This window comes from Gorilla gorilla, chromosome 6 (genome assembly GCF_029281585.2).
Source record: "Gorilla gorilla gorilla isolate KB3781 chromosome 6, NHGRI_mGorGor1-v2.1_pri, whole genome shotgun sequence".
Lineage (NCBI taxonomy): Eukaryota > Metazoa > Chordata > Mammalia > Primates > Hominidae > Gorilla > Gorilla gorilla.
In genome coordinates this window covers 51927661-51941136 of record NC_073230.2, presented here as the reverse complement: position 1 = coordinate 51941136, position 13476 = coordinate 51927661, and the positions used below count along the sequence as shown (strand labels likewise).

General features: G+C 62.2%; 1 protein-coding gene across 1 annotated transcript; it reads right to left on the bottom strand.

Annotated features, from left to right (window-relative positions):
• Positions 1-100: 100 nt before the first annotated feature.
• On the bottom strand, positions 101-10504 carry AEBP1 (AE binding protein 1). The gene is made up of 21 exons (XM_055347737.2): positions 9725-10504; positions 7767-8108; positions 7144-7215; positions 6954-7025; positions 6729-6845; positions 6575-6652; positions 5683-5760; positions 5475-5552; positions 5318-5371; positions 4535-4644; positions 4313-4452; positions 3850-3934; positions 3602-3746; positions 3420-3505; positions 3029-3152; positions 2609-2805; positions 2338-2517; positions 1751-2102; positions 1530-1669; positions 1309-1408; positions 101-1067 (listed from the first exon to the last, which is right to left on the bottom strand). The coding sequence occupies exons 1-21, from the start codon at positions 9975-9977 to the stop codon at positions 400-402; spliced, it is 3471 nt and encodes a 1156-aa protein (XP_055203712.1). The 5' UTR covers positions 9978-10504; the 3' UTR covers positions 101-399.
• Positions 10505-13476: the final 2972 nt, after the last annotated feature.

The window sequence follows — 13476 nt, the reverse complement described above, 5'->3', positions numbered from 1 at the left end:
GACTTCTGCAGGGGTGCCCACAGTGACCATAGCCCATGCACCCACCAGCCGGTCTCCCTCCTCCTCCCCATCCCTGACACCTCAGAATGTGAGCAGTCCGTGCCATGAGCTTGTTTTATTGGAGTGACCTTGGCTCCCTCCCTCTGCCCCTACTCCAACACCGCAGCAACCCCATCTCTTACGAGACTGGCAGGTGGAGCAGGAGCCTCTACACAGCCTCTGGCTCTTAGGTCCCAGTCATGTTTGCACCCCCTCAAAGGGGCAGGACCAGCCCTTCCTTTCAGTGTCCATACCAGGGGCCTTCCATGTGCTGATGGGTGATGTGACTGTGGTCAGCAGGCTTGGGAAGTGCTGCTGCTGTAGCTTGAGTTGGGCTGGGGTCTTGGTAGGACGCTGATCTCAGAAGTCCCCAAAGTTCACTGTGTAGGTCTCTACTGTTGTGAAGGGGAATGCCTGGCCAGTGGCTATCTCCTCCTCTTCCTCCTCCTCCTCCTCTTCCTCAAACTCGGGTTCCAGCTGGGTCTCAAACTCAGGCTCCAACTGGGTCTCAAACTCGGGCTCCACCTTGGTCCCAAACTCAGGCTCCACCTCGGTCCCAAACTCTGTCACCACCTCTGTGTAGGTCTCAGTCTCCGACTCCTCCCAGCCAGCGGTGGTTGGGGGTACGAGGCCCCAGGGCTCTATGGTAGTGCTCAGGGTGGTGGCAGGGGCAGGGGGCAGCGTGGGAGGCACAGTGTGGGGGCCTAGGGTGGTGGTGGCGTTGAGGCGCCGCAGCCGCATCTGTGCCCGAAGCCGCAGGCGGTGTTGTAGGCGTCGCTGCTGCAGGCGTCGCTGCTGGGGGGTCATAGGGCGCGATGGGTCTATGTGTGGGATAGGCCGGTTCCCGTTCATGGCCATGATCTCCCGGATGCGCTTCCAGTTGGAGCGAGCCAGGATGAAGTTGCACTGAGTGGCCCCGATGTCATAGTCAACATTGCAGGTCTTGGCGCTCGGGGTGTAGCCCTCCGCGTGGGCTGTCACGCGGTACTCACCCGGGTTCAAGATTCGCCAGTAATCACCACCACTGGCTTCGGAGGGAGAACGATCCGGCTGCCCCAGAGCGCCCCTCCCAGGCCCCCACCCTCCCACTCAGTCCTGCCCCCAGGCCCCGCCCTCCCCCTCTGAGTCCCGCCCCCAGGCACCGCCCTCCCTCTGAATTTCGCCCCCAGGCTCCCCAGACTCTACCTGCTCGCTGAGTTCCCCAAGCCCCAACCCTCTCTGGCGGGTCCTCCCTCAGAAAGATGGGGTAAAGGTGTGCACACTAGGTACCTGTCTTCACGCCGTGATTAATGCCACTCACAGAGATGGTGGCGTTGGCAATGGGGATGCCTTGCTCGTCCGTCACCACCCCCTTAATGCCGCGGTGCACCTAGGGAAGCAGGTGAGGGCTGCTGGTCCTCAGGAAGGTCCAATGTGGTCCCCTGCTCCCTCCCGCCCATCCAGGAGCCTGTGCAGCCTCCTCTCCCCAGGCATTGCCCTAGCCACCCCACCTGCTCCATGAAGGTGAGCAGCGCCTCCTTGTTGTTCTCCCACTCGCGGGGCAGCTCACTCTCATGAGGGAACTTGTCACAGCCCAGGTAGAAGGAGAGCTCCAGGCAGTTGGTATGCAGGTAACTGAAGTCATTGATAGCTGGCCGGGGACAGATATAGACCCAAAGTCAGCCCCTCTCCGGACCAGGCCCTGCCCACAGCCCCTCCCAGGCTGACTCACTCCCGGTCCGGGGGTTCCATTTGGCCCCGTTGACGATGCCCATGCCGCCGGTGTAGTCCTGGGCTTGGCAGCCTCCGCGGTAGGGCTCGGTCAAGGTGAGGTGTGCGGAGGCGAAGGAGATGGCAAGCCACCGGAAGATGGCGTGGTCTGGAGTCTCCTGGGCCTCAGAGACCTCGTCCTCATCCTCCCCCCGGGCTGCTGCCATGGCTGCGGCCAGCAGCTGCTCCTGGGTGGGCGTGCGGGCCATATCGTAGGGGTAGGATACTAGCCGCTCGCCGCCGTTCAGATTTGCTCCCAGCACGAAGGGGTTCTTCTCCATCCAGGCAATGATGGCCCGGACCTCCGTGGATACCTGGAGTGGCCAGCACGTGTGAGGCCAGGGCTGCAGCCTCCGGCCACTATCCCCAACCTAGCCCGATCACCCTCCATGAAGCTTCACACCAGTACTCGCACGATCCCGTCCCCCAACCCCCAGAGCCTCAGCGTCTTGAGTTCAGGCACCGTCAGCCCCACCCCCAAGCCCAGAACACCAGGACCCCAGGGTCCAGCTGCTCCCTCCTGCCCTTTCAGCCAGGCTGTAGCCTCACCGTGGCATCTGGCGAAAGGTAGCGTTCAGGGATGGGCAAGTTATTGTTGGGGACCCGGTAGGGGACCCATTTCCTCTCCTCAGCTCCCCAGAGCACAGAGTTGAGATCCGGGAAATCTTCAAAGATGTCAAAGCCCTCCTCAGTCCACAGTCCCAGCGCCCAGTTCCCAAACTCTGAGCCCTGTGGGGAGCCAGCAGGGTAGGCATCGGCTACCCACACCCCCACAACCCCCAGCTGCCTGGACCCTGGCCAGCCTCACCCTTCAACCCACCATCTGCGCTGCCACCTCGTAGCCATCAGGGTTCAGTGAGGGCACCAGGTGGATGCGTGTGTCCTGCACCAGGCTGCGCACACGTGGGTTCCCATCGCGGTACTCTCGGCACAGGTACTGCATGAGCAGCAGCAACAGCTCTCGGCCCAGCACCTCGTTGCCATGGATCCCAGCAGTGTAGCGGAACTCGGGCTCCCCTGCAAGGGCGGGAGCCTCAGTGAGCACTCAGTCTCCCGAGGCCCAGGGCAGCTGAGGAAGGACCCAGACCCACCTCATACCCGAGGGTCTGGGGGACAGCTGGGGCTCCTAGGGCCCTGTAAGACAAGCCAGAATCCCCAGAGAGGCTCCGGAACAGGCGGGAGGCAGTGAGCTCTGCACATCAGCAGCAGAGGCCAGCTGCTGGCCCCCACAGACCCTCACCCAGTTCATGCTCCCCAGGGTTGTCTGAGATCTCCATGGCATAGATCTTGAGGCCTCGTGAGCTCTTGCCCAGGCTGTAAGTGCGGGTGATGGTGGGGCACTCCTCGTTCACCACCTTCATGAGCTGGGGCAGAGGGGGAGGACGTGGAATCAATCATGCAATCCGTCCCCCGCTGACCATGCCCCTTCCACTTCCAGGGCCTGCTCTATGGCGAGGGACAGGCATGACCCCTTCAGGCAGCCCCCAGGTACTGGCCTCCTTCCTAAGGTGAGGGACAGCCAGCATCCCTGGAACCAGTAGGGACTGGGCCCAGTGACAGAAGCACCAGGCACACACTCCCGTCAGCCACAGACAGGTCCCACCCCCAGCCCCAGGATATATGCTCCCAACCTGGCGCATGTCCTTGTAGCTGTGGTGCCGGAAATCCAGGTCATCGGTGGCCACCACCTCATTCTGTGCGTAATAGCTGTAGACAGCTGCCAGGGAGGCGGGGTTGTCTTTAGCTGGGTGCCGGCTGGCCCACCCTAGCACCCCACCTCCACTCAGAGCCCCTGCCAGCCCTCCACACTCACGGGCCACAGAGCACCCCAGCACCTCCAGGCGCATGCACAGGCTGCCATTCCAGGTGAGTGGGTAGATGCGGATGAAACGAGCCACCACCGGCTCTGGGAGCTCACTCAGCACGGGTGTGTCCTTGTCCACGTTCCCATGAAAGGTCTGGGGAGAGGCAGGCCTCAGAGCAGTACTGCCAGCCCCTCTGAGAGCCCACCCCCCTCCCAGACAATGGGAGCAGAGCCAAGAGCCTGGGCATGGTGCCCACCATTTCCTCATAGCCGTTAGTGTACATCACCCATGTCTGGCTGTCATTGCTGAAGCCCACGAAGAAGGTGGTCACAAAATCGTCACTGTGGAGTGGACAGTGGTCAGAGCAAGGGTCTTCCCCCTCCCAGGCCCTCAGGTGGCCTGAGCCTCCCTCTTCCGAGCCCCAAGAATTTAAGAGCTAGCAGGGTGCTGCTGCACGGCCCAGGCGTTGAGCCTGGGTCCTATGCCCGTCACATAGCCATGGGCAGGTGGTCTGTCCCTAAACTCATGTGCTATCAGGACACAGGAGCTGACTGACCAGGCTGAGGAGTGGGGATGGGCAGGGTGAGTCCCTCACTGATCTTTTTGGCCTTCTTTGGCTGGGCCAAAGAAGGGCCCACTGGAATCTCCTTAATGGGACACAGAGCCATGCCTATGGAGCCACTCCCCTCTGCCAACTATCCATGAGCCTGGCCACGCACTGGATGCTGGAGTCTCGGCCCTGGGTGATGACGCCTGTGAACCGGGTAGTCCTCCTGGTGTCCACCTCTATCCACTGGGTCCTGGCATCGTCCTCGGCACACCACGCACCATCATAGTAGTCGTCCTCGGTGGCACCGGTCTGTCCAGGGGGCAGGGGAGGCTGAGCATGGGCGGAGGAGTCCCTTATCCCAGTTGGGAGATGGGCCCATCCCAATGCCCACCTGCATGTTGAGCCGGCCGCGCTGTGCCCCCAGGCCGTGGCGCAGCATGGAGGAGGCTCGGATCTGGTTGTCCTCAATACGGTGTGACTCCATCCCAATGGGGGGACACTCTGAGGACGTGTACCCCAGAATGGTGGCTCACTAGCTCCATCCTTCCCTCCACCAAACCCAGAACCAAGGAGCCCAGAGCCCACTCCCGGCACATCGGGGGCACAGTCAGAGGGCAGCTCTGGTCAGCTGGTGGCTCCCTGGTGCCCTGCACCAGCCCACCTGGAATCGACTCAAAGCCAGGCCAGGAGCTGTTTCCAATCCCAGCCTGTGCTTCCCCTCCCTGGGCCTCAGCTGCCCCATCTGGAGAATGGGCTGACCATGCCCAGCTCTCAGGGGACACACGTGAAATCACAGGTAGAGCTCCCCCAGGGCGCAGCCACAGATGTCATCCAGATGGGGACCGTCTGCACAATGGCCCTGCAGGGATACCTGTGAAGGTACCTGAGGTCCTCACTCCCCACCAAGGCCCCAGGTCCTCCCCCTACCACGCCCAGCCACTAGGGGCCCTGGGGAGCTGCCACCCTCCTGAAGCAGGCCAGCCTGGGGTCCAGGGCTGGGGCAGCTAAGTGAGGCTATCCTGGGCTCCCGGGGCCCCTCCCTTCTGGGTCCCAAGAATCTGAGTAGGAAAGGGTTCCGGGGACCTGGGTCCTGTTTGTGACATTGGGCCAGTCACTTGTCCCAGCACCCCCATCCTGTGGCCCCCACCCTCACCCCCTTGTGCCCCCCACTTACTGACTTTCTCCATAGGTGTCCACTCCTCCTCCACCTCCTCGCCCTTTCGGGGCTCTAGGGACAATGAAGGGAGGACATGGCACCAAGGGCCCGGGAGGCAATCAGGAGTCCAGATGCTGCCCCACAGGGACCCAGGCCCCAAGCCCCAGCCACACACCTTTGTGGTCCTTGCCCTTCTCCACTGCCCACTTGTCGGTCTCCTCCTTGGGGCTGCTGTCCTCCTTTTTGGGTTTCTCTGGAAGGTGCAAGGTAGGAGGGGCCAGTCAGCCTGGCTCTGGGCTTTGGGGACCATGTGGGGTAGATCAGGCAGGCCCCAGGTGGCCTTCAGGGCAGGCCTGGTGCGGGAAGTCCTTGGTCCCACTCACTCAGCTCCTCCTTCTCTTCGTCCGTCTGGCGCTCAGCATCGGGCTTCTGGGGCGGAGGAGGCCCAAAGTAATAGTCCACTATGGGGAGGGAGAGCCAGCTGAGGCTGCCCTGACCCTGCTGCGGGGCCTCAGCTCCTGGGTCCACAGGAGCTCAGCAGGACAGGACCGCGCCAGAGGGGAGGAGGATGGGAGATGGGGGACAGCTGAGTTGGGAGAGGGTCTTGCAGGAGTCAGGAGCAGCCCGAGCTCAGGGGCAGCTGAGCAAGACCCTGCTGAAGTCACCAGCCCGGCCTTCCAGGAGCATCTGGCCTAGGGAAAGGACTCGAGGCCCAGGGCATGGGAAAGGCCTGGAGGGACAACTGGCACCTGTGCCTGGGGTTGCGGGCTGGGGGGTGAGATGGGGAGACATTGGAGGCACTGATGGGGACCTGGGGGCAGGGAAATGGCGATGCACGGGCTGCCACCCAGGAGGAAAGGGAACCTGAGGGCTCCAGGGACGCAGGGGCATGAGCAACAGGGAGGCGAAAGCCCTCGGGCTCCCTGAAGAGAGTGGGGCAGTGGCCACGAGCCAGCGGGAAGCCAGTTAGAGCACAGGACTGGGAGGGCTGGAACCCACATGGGTGACAGGGCAGAGTGTGTGCCTAGGGACACCCCTGTGGGCGTCACAGCCAAGCAGGAACCAGGGAAGCGGCCAAGGAAAGACCAGCCTGAGGGCAGAGGAGACAGGGCAGCGGCTGGGGTGGGCACGCAGGGACAGCAGGGACAGCGAGGTAACCACGGGCACAGGTGGGGTTGCAAGGTGGGTGAGTTGCCCCAGCTGGCTCCTGACCACACCCCAGCCCCGACCCCCACCTGCCTATGTCCCTCAGACTCTGGGGTGCTGGGTACTCACTGTCATCGTAGTTGGGGATCACGTAACCATCACCATAGTCAGGGGGCAGCGGGGGCAGCAGAGGCTTCACAGGAGGCTCTGGGGAGGCAGGGAGGTTAGGAGGGGGCCAGAGTGCCCGTGGCCATGGCACCTCCTCTCCTGCCCCCCATCCTACCAATCCTCTCCTCCGGGGCCGGGGCCTTCTCCTCAGGGGGCTCTGGCCAGACCCGCTCGGGCCTCCTCCTTCTGCTTGGGGGTGGCCTGGGTTGCTTCTGGCGCCGAATGTACTCAACTGAGGGGGAGGCTGGCTCAGAGTGGGGCCCAAGGCTGGGATGGGCCCATTGGCACATCCCCCAGGCCAGGGGTCCGACCCAGGTGGGGCTGGCAGGACCCTACTCACAGTCCTCATAGTCCTCCCTCTCGATCTGGTCATTGTAGTCCAGTGTGGGTTGCTCGGTCTCCTCCTCCGGCTCTGAGGGGAAAGCGCTGGTAGCTGCCTGACAACCCCACCCAGGCCTACTCTGGGGAAGCCCTCAGTCCGACCAGCCAGGGCAGCTGGCCCCGAGGCCAGGCGGATGACGGCCACTCACCAGGCTGGTGCTCCCGTGCCTCCACATGGGTCTCCTCTCCTGGATTCTGCCAGTTATTTGAGAGGGGCGCCCCTGCAACACAGGAGTTCCAGAAGCAGGTGGGCGGGAGGCCTGCTCTGACCACCTTGGGAGCCTCAGGCCACCAGCCACCCATAGAGCCCACACAGAGCCTGTGGACACCCTCCTGAGACCGAGCTCACTCCAAGGAGGCCTGAGCTCCTCTGGCCTTCAGCATCCTGCTGGCATCTCATGGGGCCAGAGAGCTGGGCCCACCTTCTGGGGAACCTACTGTGCTGCTGGAGGCCCTACCACAAAGCTGTCCCCAGCGGGAGAAGGCAGGAGGGAACTCCATGGGCTCAGAGCCCAGGGACATCTGGGTAGGGGCCTGAGGGACAGAGGTCCCACCCAAAAGGCTGCCAAGCCCTCTCCCTATCCAAAAGAGGCTACAGCACTGAGGGAGCCCACCAATCAAATTGTGAAATTTATAGCAAAAGTGAGGTTCCCATCCAGTGGGGAGCTGAAGGTCTATAGGAAGCAGGGCCCCAGAAACCTGCCTCCCACTCCCTGCCTCCACCCGAGCAGGCAGTCAGAGCCCCATCACCCCAGAGGAGCCCGGCACAAACCTCCCTCCTGGGGTAGCTCCTCGGGGCCAGGGCTGGGGGGTGGGGGCAGTGGCCACTCCAGGGTTTCTGAGGGAGCCAGAATGGGGGGCCTCTTCCCTGACGGGGGCTTCTTGGTGGCCTTGGGTGGCTTCTCTTTGGGCTTCTTGGTGGCCTTGGGTGGCTTCTCCTTGGGCTTCTTGGTGGCCTTAGGTGGCTTCTCCTTGGGCTTCCTGGTGGTCTTGGGTGGCTTCTCCTTCCCCTTCTTGGGAGGCCTGGGGGACCCCTCCAAGGACTCCTTGGGCACCTTGGGGCCTTTGTCTTTCTTGCCTTTCTTCCCTTTGTCTTTGGTCTTTTCCGGAGGCACTGTCCAAGATGCAGACTCGTGTCAAATGAACAGAGCCAGCTCTGTGCCCCCATGAGGCCCCTCTCTAGATGCCCAGAACCTGGGCACAGGGACTCTTGTCAGTTCCCAGTGCGGATCAGCAAACTGAGAGGTTAAGTCATTTGCCCAAGTGGCAAACTGGGATCCAGACCCGGATTTTCTGTCTGCAAGTCTGGGGCTGTGACCACCAATCTCAACCTCTCTAAAGACTGAGCGTAGGGTTCCCAGTTCCCAGGGGGAGGCCCTCATCCCCCGCACCTGCCAAAACCTCAATAGGGGTTCCTTACTATCCACTCCTCCACTATTCTGTTCTGGGCACAGAAGGGGCAGAGAGCTGACTGAGCCATCTAGGCCTGGAGGAGCATCTGGTCATCCCTGCCAACTGCCATACAAAGGAAGGGACATGGGCCCAAGACCTTCCCCTGGTCTCCTACGGGGCAAGAAAAGCTTCAAAGAAAAGGGACACTTGGTTGAGTATTGAAGCCCAAAGAAGAGGAAGTGGTCTCCTTTCGAGAAGTAAGGGGTTTGGAATTGATTGGAAGGATAGGGAGTCCTGGGGGGTTCAGGGATCACACAGAGGACAGAAAGGACAGGTAGGGAGCTTGTGGCTGCACACTCATTTCAGAGTCTGGGAGAGGGAGCAGGGGCTGGTTGTGAGGATTCCCCATGGGAATCCTCCCAGGACCCTAAGCAGGAGCTGCAAGTGCTGTTGAGAACCTGATGAGAGGTGGGGAGCATGAGGGAAGTTTGGCAGAAACACAGGAAAGCTACCAAATGCAGACAGCCAGGGGACGCAGGGCTGCTAGAGCGGTGCCCCAGAGCCAGGAGAGCAAGCCTGGAAGGAGAGCCAGAGGCAGGAGGGGCACAGGCAGCCCAGGGTGTGGGAAGCAGCCAGGAAAGATCTAGAGCTGGGGTGGCAGGGGAGGGGCTGCTGACATCAGGAATGTTGGATGGTGCCTTGGAATCTCCTGGGAGACAGGGATCACAAGACCCTCTGCCACCTTCCAGAGGGCCACGATGAAAACAGCTAAGATTTACTGACAACTGATTATGCAAGAGGCCGTGGGTTAAATGCTTCAGCGATGCATCACCTCATCTAATTCCCGTACTAATGGAGGACCACCCACTGCTCACCACCACCTGAAGCCCTGTGCTCACCACCACCTGAAACTCTCTCACCTACGTGAGACCTCCTGGAGTAGGAGGGCAAAGGCAGGAGGGAGGGACGACGTGAAGCTGTGCCACCAACAGGGAGAGTGGTCCAATTAGTATGGCAGGGGGTGACACAGCACAGTCCCCTGTGGCTCAAGCCTAGTACCTGTCGCGTACTGGAGGAATGGGGATAAGCGACCTGTACCAACCCTAGAGCCACCGGCCCCCAAAAGCGGCCCTGCCGCCCGGGTGCTGGATGTGCCTCCACGCCAGCGCTGACCTCGGCCTGGCACAGGGTCCCTCCAGGCATCTGGGCTCGCGTGCGCATTAGTAAGCCAGCCATTCCTCCCCTAGCAGACTGGGGAGTGGCCAGACCCTACCGAATCCCCCTGTTCCCACCTGAGATGCCAGCCCCCCACACCCCCGCCCTGCCCTGGGCTCTTACCTTCTGCGGCCGTCCCTGGCCGCTTCCCTGGCTTGCCCCCCGCCTGGGCTTTTCGGACCCGCGGGGTGGGCTCGGGAGGCGGCGGGGCCTCCACGTCGTCCTCCCGGGGCTCAGGTTCTAGCTCTGACAGGAAGCCCTCGAGGAACTCCTCGATCTCGTCGTCGGTCAGCACCGTCTGCGGGCGCCCTCCAGGGCATAGGGCCAGCAACGCCAGGAGGCAGCTGAGCAGGGGCGCCCCGCGCACGGCCGCCATGGCCGCGGCACGCGCGGGGGGCTCCGGGGAGGGCGCGGGGGATCAGGGGCTCTGGGGTCTCTGGGAAAGGGCGGAGAGGGGATCGAGACGGGTGAGGGAATCCAGGAAGGGGCGGGAGAGAGGATGGGGTGAGCGCGGGAATCCGGGAAAGGGCGGGAGAGTGGATTAGGGTGGGCGAGGGGACCCGGGAAGGGGTGCTGGGGGGCTCCGAAGCCAGAGGGGCTCAGGGGTGGTCGGGGCGCTCCGAGGCCCTGGCGGCTAATAGGCGCTCCGGCCCCGCGTGGCGCACTCCCGCGCGGATAGCCGTCTCCAAAGCGCTGGCGGGGCCCGGGGCGGGGGCGCCGGGGCTTCCGGAGCCGGCTCCCCACCCCCGGGGAGGAGGAGGAGGAAAAGAAGGAGGAGCCGAGAGTGGACGGAGGGGCTGCGGGGGGGCGGGGGGCGGGGGGCTAGGGGCGGGGCCGGCGGGCGGGCACTGGCGGCGAGCGTCCCAAGCCCGGAGACTTGCGCCTAGGACAGAGGGGCAGGGGGCGGGGCGACTGGGAAGACAGAGGGCCTGAGGGAAGGAAAGGTGGTGGGGAGGGCCTGGGGTGCGGGTCTGAGGGGGCCGACATCCCTCCTCCTTCTGCCCTAGGCACCCCCCTTAAGGCGGGACCCCGAGTCCACCGGGGCTCTGAGCCCTCCGCGGGTGACCAGGAACCCTGGACGGAAAGCCGTGGTGTCAGGCCTCTGAGACCTCTCTCAATTCGGAGGGCCACAGAAAGGCCACCCCATCCTTCCCAGGCTCTGGAGCCTCTGCCCATGGGCCCTGCTGCATCCCAGCGTCAATTCATTCAGTCATCCCACCAACCTCTTCAGGTCTGTGTGGGGCCAGGCCCCGTGTTGGGCCCCAGGGAGGGACAGCACAGTGGGAACTCACTTTCGAGCCAGGAGGCAGGTGCAAAACTGCCCTCAGAGTGGCCAGCTGCCCCGCTGGGGGTAGGAGTCCCATGTAAGGGCATGCCATCCCTCCCTTCCAGGTCCCAACGTGGACAAATAGCCATTTATCACCTTCTTCTTACCAGAACTCATTTTTTAAAAAGTGTCTACAATACCTCCAGCTGCCACATGGACCCAGAGGGCCCTGAGGGCAGGTGGATTGAGTGTCAGCCGATCCCAGGATCCATCAGGGATGTGCACCTTGGTGCCTGGTGTTTGCCATAAGGCTTCTCCAGGGCAAATGTTGGCTGCCCTACAACGGCCATCAACAGGAAGAGTGGTCCCATTAGTATGGCAGGGCGTGACACAGCACAGTCCCCCGTGACTCAAGCCTAGTCCCTGTCTCATACTGGAGGAATGGGGAGCTAAGGACAGAGCTCCGAGGACATTCCCCCTTAAAGGAATGAGGACACAAGAGAAGGCTCACAGGTAGCCCATGGGCCAAGTGCAGAGGCAGACAGCCCTAAGCCACGATTGTCTGCGGGGTTTGGCCCCAGTGAAGTAGTCAGGTAGGGAAGCCTAGGAGCCCCTGGGATGATTGACAGGGCAGAGTTTGGACCTGGGGTCAAAAGGAAAGAGGAAAAGTGGGTCAGGAAGCACCTGGGTCCCCAGAGCAGCCCTGAGTGAGTTGGAGCAGGCAGCAGCCGGGGAGGCCACAGTGGAGGCTGCTGGGCCTGGGATACATGCCACCCCCTGGGAGCAGGACCACAAGGAGGCCTTGCCTCCTCTCACACCTGGTCCTGCCAAGACCCTGCCTTTGCTTTCTCACTGCATCTCCTTGAAAAAGCAGTGGGACTGTGTCAGGTTCTGGCTCTACCTCCCAGGCACCACATCTCGGCAGGTAGCCTCAGTGCCGTCCACCTGTGTCCCTGTTCTCCTTGTCGTTCATACAGGATCATGCATGTGCTGTGCCTAGCACACATTCTTGGCACTCACACTGCTGCCTTTTAGCTCTCATCATTTGCCCTCAGAGATCAACCTGAGCTGTGCCCACTGGGGCGCTCAGAGCAGACCCTGAGCCCCAACACCCAGGCTCCCTGTGCACCTCAGCCTGCCTCTGCCTGCCACGTGCCCCCAGGCCAGTCCTGGTGGCAGCAAGGATCTGCAAGCTCTCCCCTTTCCTCATCCTCTGCAAAGCTCTGAATCATCTTTCTCAAAACTTGTTCTGGGAATTTGCTCCGTTGCCCCCAGTTGAGCATGTCAAGCCCGGCGGCCCAAGGCTGGGTGAAGCAGCGTGGCACGTCACTTCCCTGGGAACAACTCACACATGGATTGGATTTGGGTCCAACATCCTCTGCCAGGGAAAATAGAAGCCATAAGAAAACAAAAAAGGAATAGAAGGAGGCTTTTCGTCAGTCACAGCGAGTCACCAACAAAAACATGTGCAAGAGCTCTCATGGAGAGCTGGGCCACAAGGAGGGCCATGAGGTTGGGGGCCCTCTGACATCAAGGGTCTGGGCAGGTGGATGGGAGGCAGCTGCCCTCCATGCCAGGCTGATGTGCCTCCCTTTGGGTGGTGGGGCTGGGACTCCCACTCCACTTGAAGACCTGCACCAAAAAGTCCTTTAGTCCTGTGCCCAGGCTCTGCCACGGAGCCGGTGAGGGGACTTCTCCCCTCTGCTGCCAGAGTGAAGCCAGTCAGGGGGATGGGAGGCTTGTAGCCAAGAGCACCTAGTGGCTTTCAGGGTCCCTTACCCCTGCCACTTAGCAGGGTCTGCACCTGCATCCAAGTGTTCTCCTGGGCTACAGTGGGGGGCTGGTAGACACTCTGGTGATCCACTTTCAGCTTCCCACATGGATGTGGCAGGGATTGCTTTGGCATTTCCCTACCCCAAGGGACAGCCACTGCGGCAGGACTGGGCTGGGGAGGGTGGGGCCTGCGCTGGGGAGGGTGCCCCCTGTCCCTTGCTGCTGCTGGAATGGGAAGGAGAGTTGTTGAGAGAGCCAGAACTGTCCAAGGGTGGAAGCTGGCGAAACTGACCTGCAGGGAACAGGGAGACGGGGAGCATGGCCCAGTGAGTAGGTCCTATGTAGCTCTGAGGCCATCAACCCTGCCACGAGGGCTGAGACCCCAAGAGAGAAGTTGAGGTTGGGTCAGGGGCCTATTAGTGCCAGCTGAGGAGGGGGACAGGCCAGCCTCCTCCCACTGGGACCCAAGCTATAGCTCCTGAGCCTCCAGAGCTGCCTGGTGCCTCAACCTGGTCAGAGGTGGAAACTCACCTGCCAGCAGGGCCCAGTGTGCCTGAGTTCTGACTATGGGGATCTGCAGGGCACAGAAGGATAAGAGGTCATCAGGGCCTGGAGACAGGCAGGAGTGGCAGGGTCTGGGAGGCTGAGAGCAGACCCTCCCAACCTGCCCCATGGCCTCCATGGCCCCCAGGACCCCCATGGCAGCAGCTCAGACACGGGTTGTGCCTCAGAAGGAAGTGAAGCTGTGTGTACCGAGATGGCCCAGCAAACCCTTTGTATGTAAACTTCCGCCACAGCCCAGCTGTCCAGCACCAGCATGTGTATCTGGGGGAGG

What these genes read in the sequence shown, in the direction of transcription:
- AEBP1 (XM_055347737.2), bottom strand. Translation starts at nt 9,977, where the DNA reads ATGGCGGCCGTGCGCGGGGCGCCCCTGCTCAGCTGCCTCCTGGCGTTG. An exon ending in GCCAGGGACGGCCGCAGAAG is followed by an intron (nt 8,109 to 9,724) that starts GTAAGAGCCCAG and finishes CATCTTGGACAG; the next exon opens with TGCCTCCGGAAAAGACCAAA. An exon ending in ACCTTTCGCCAGATGCCACG is followed by an intron (nt 2,103 to 2,337) that starts GTGAGGCTACAG and finishes TGGCCACTCCAG; the next exon opens with GTATCCACGGAGGTCCGGGC.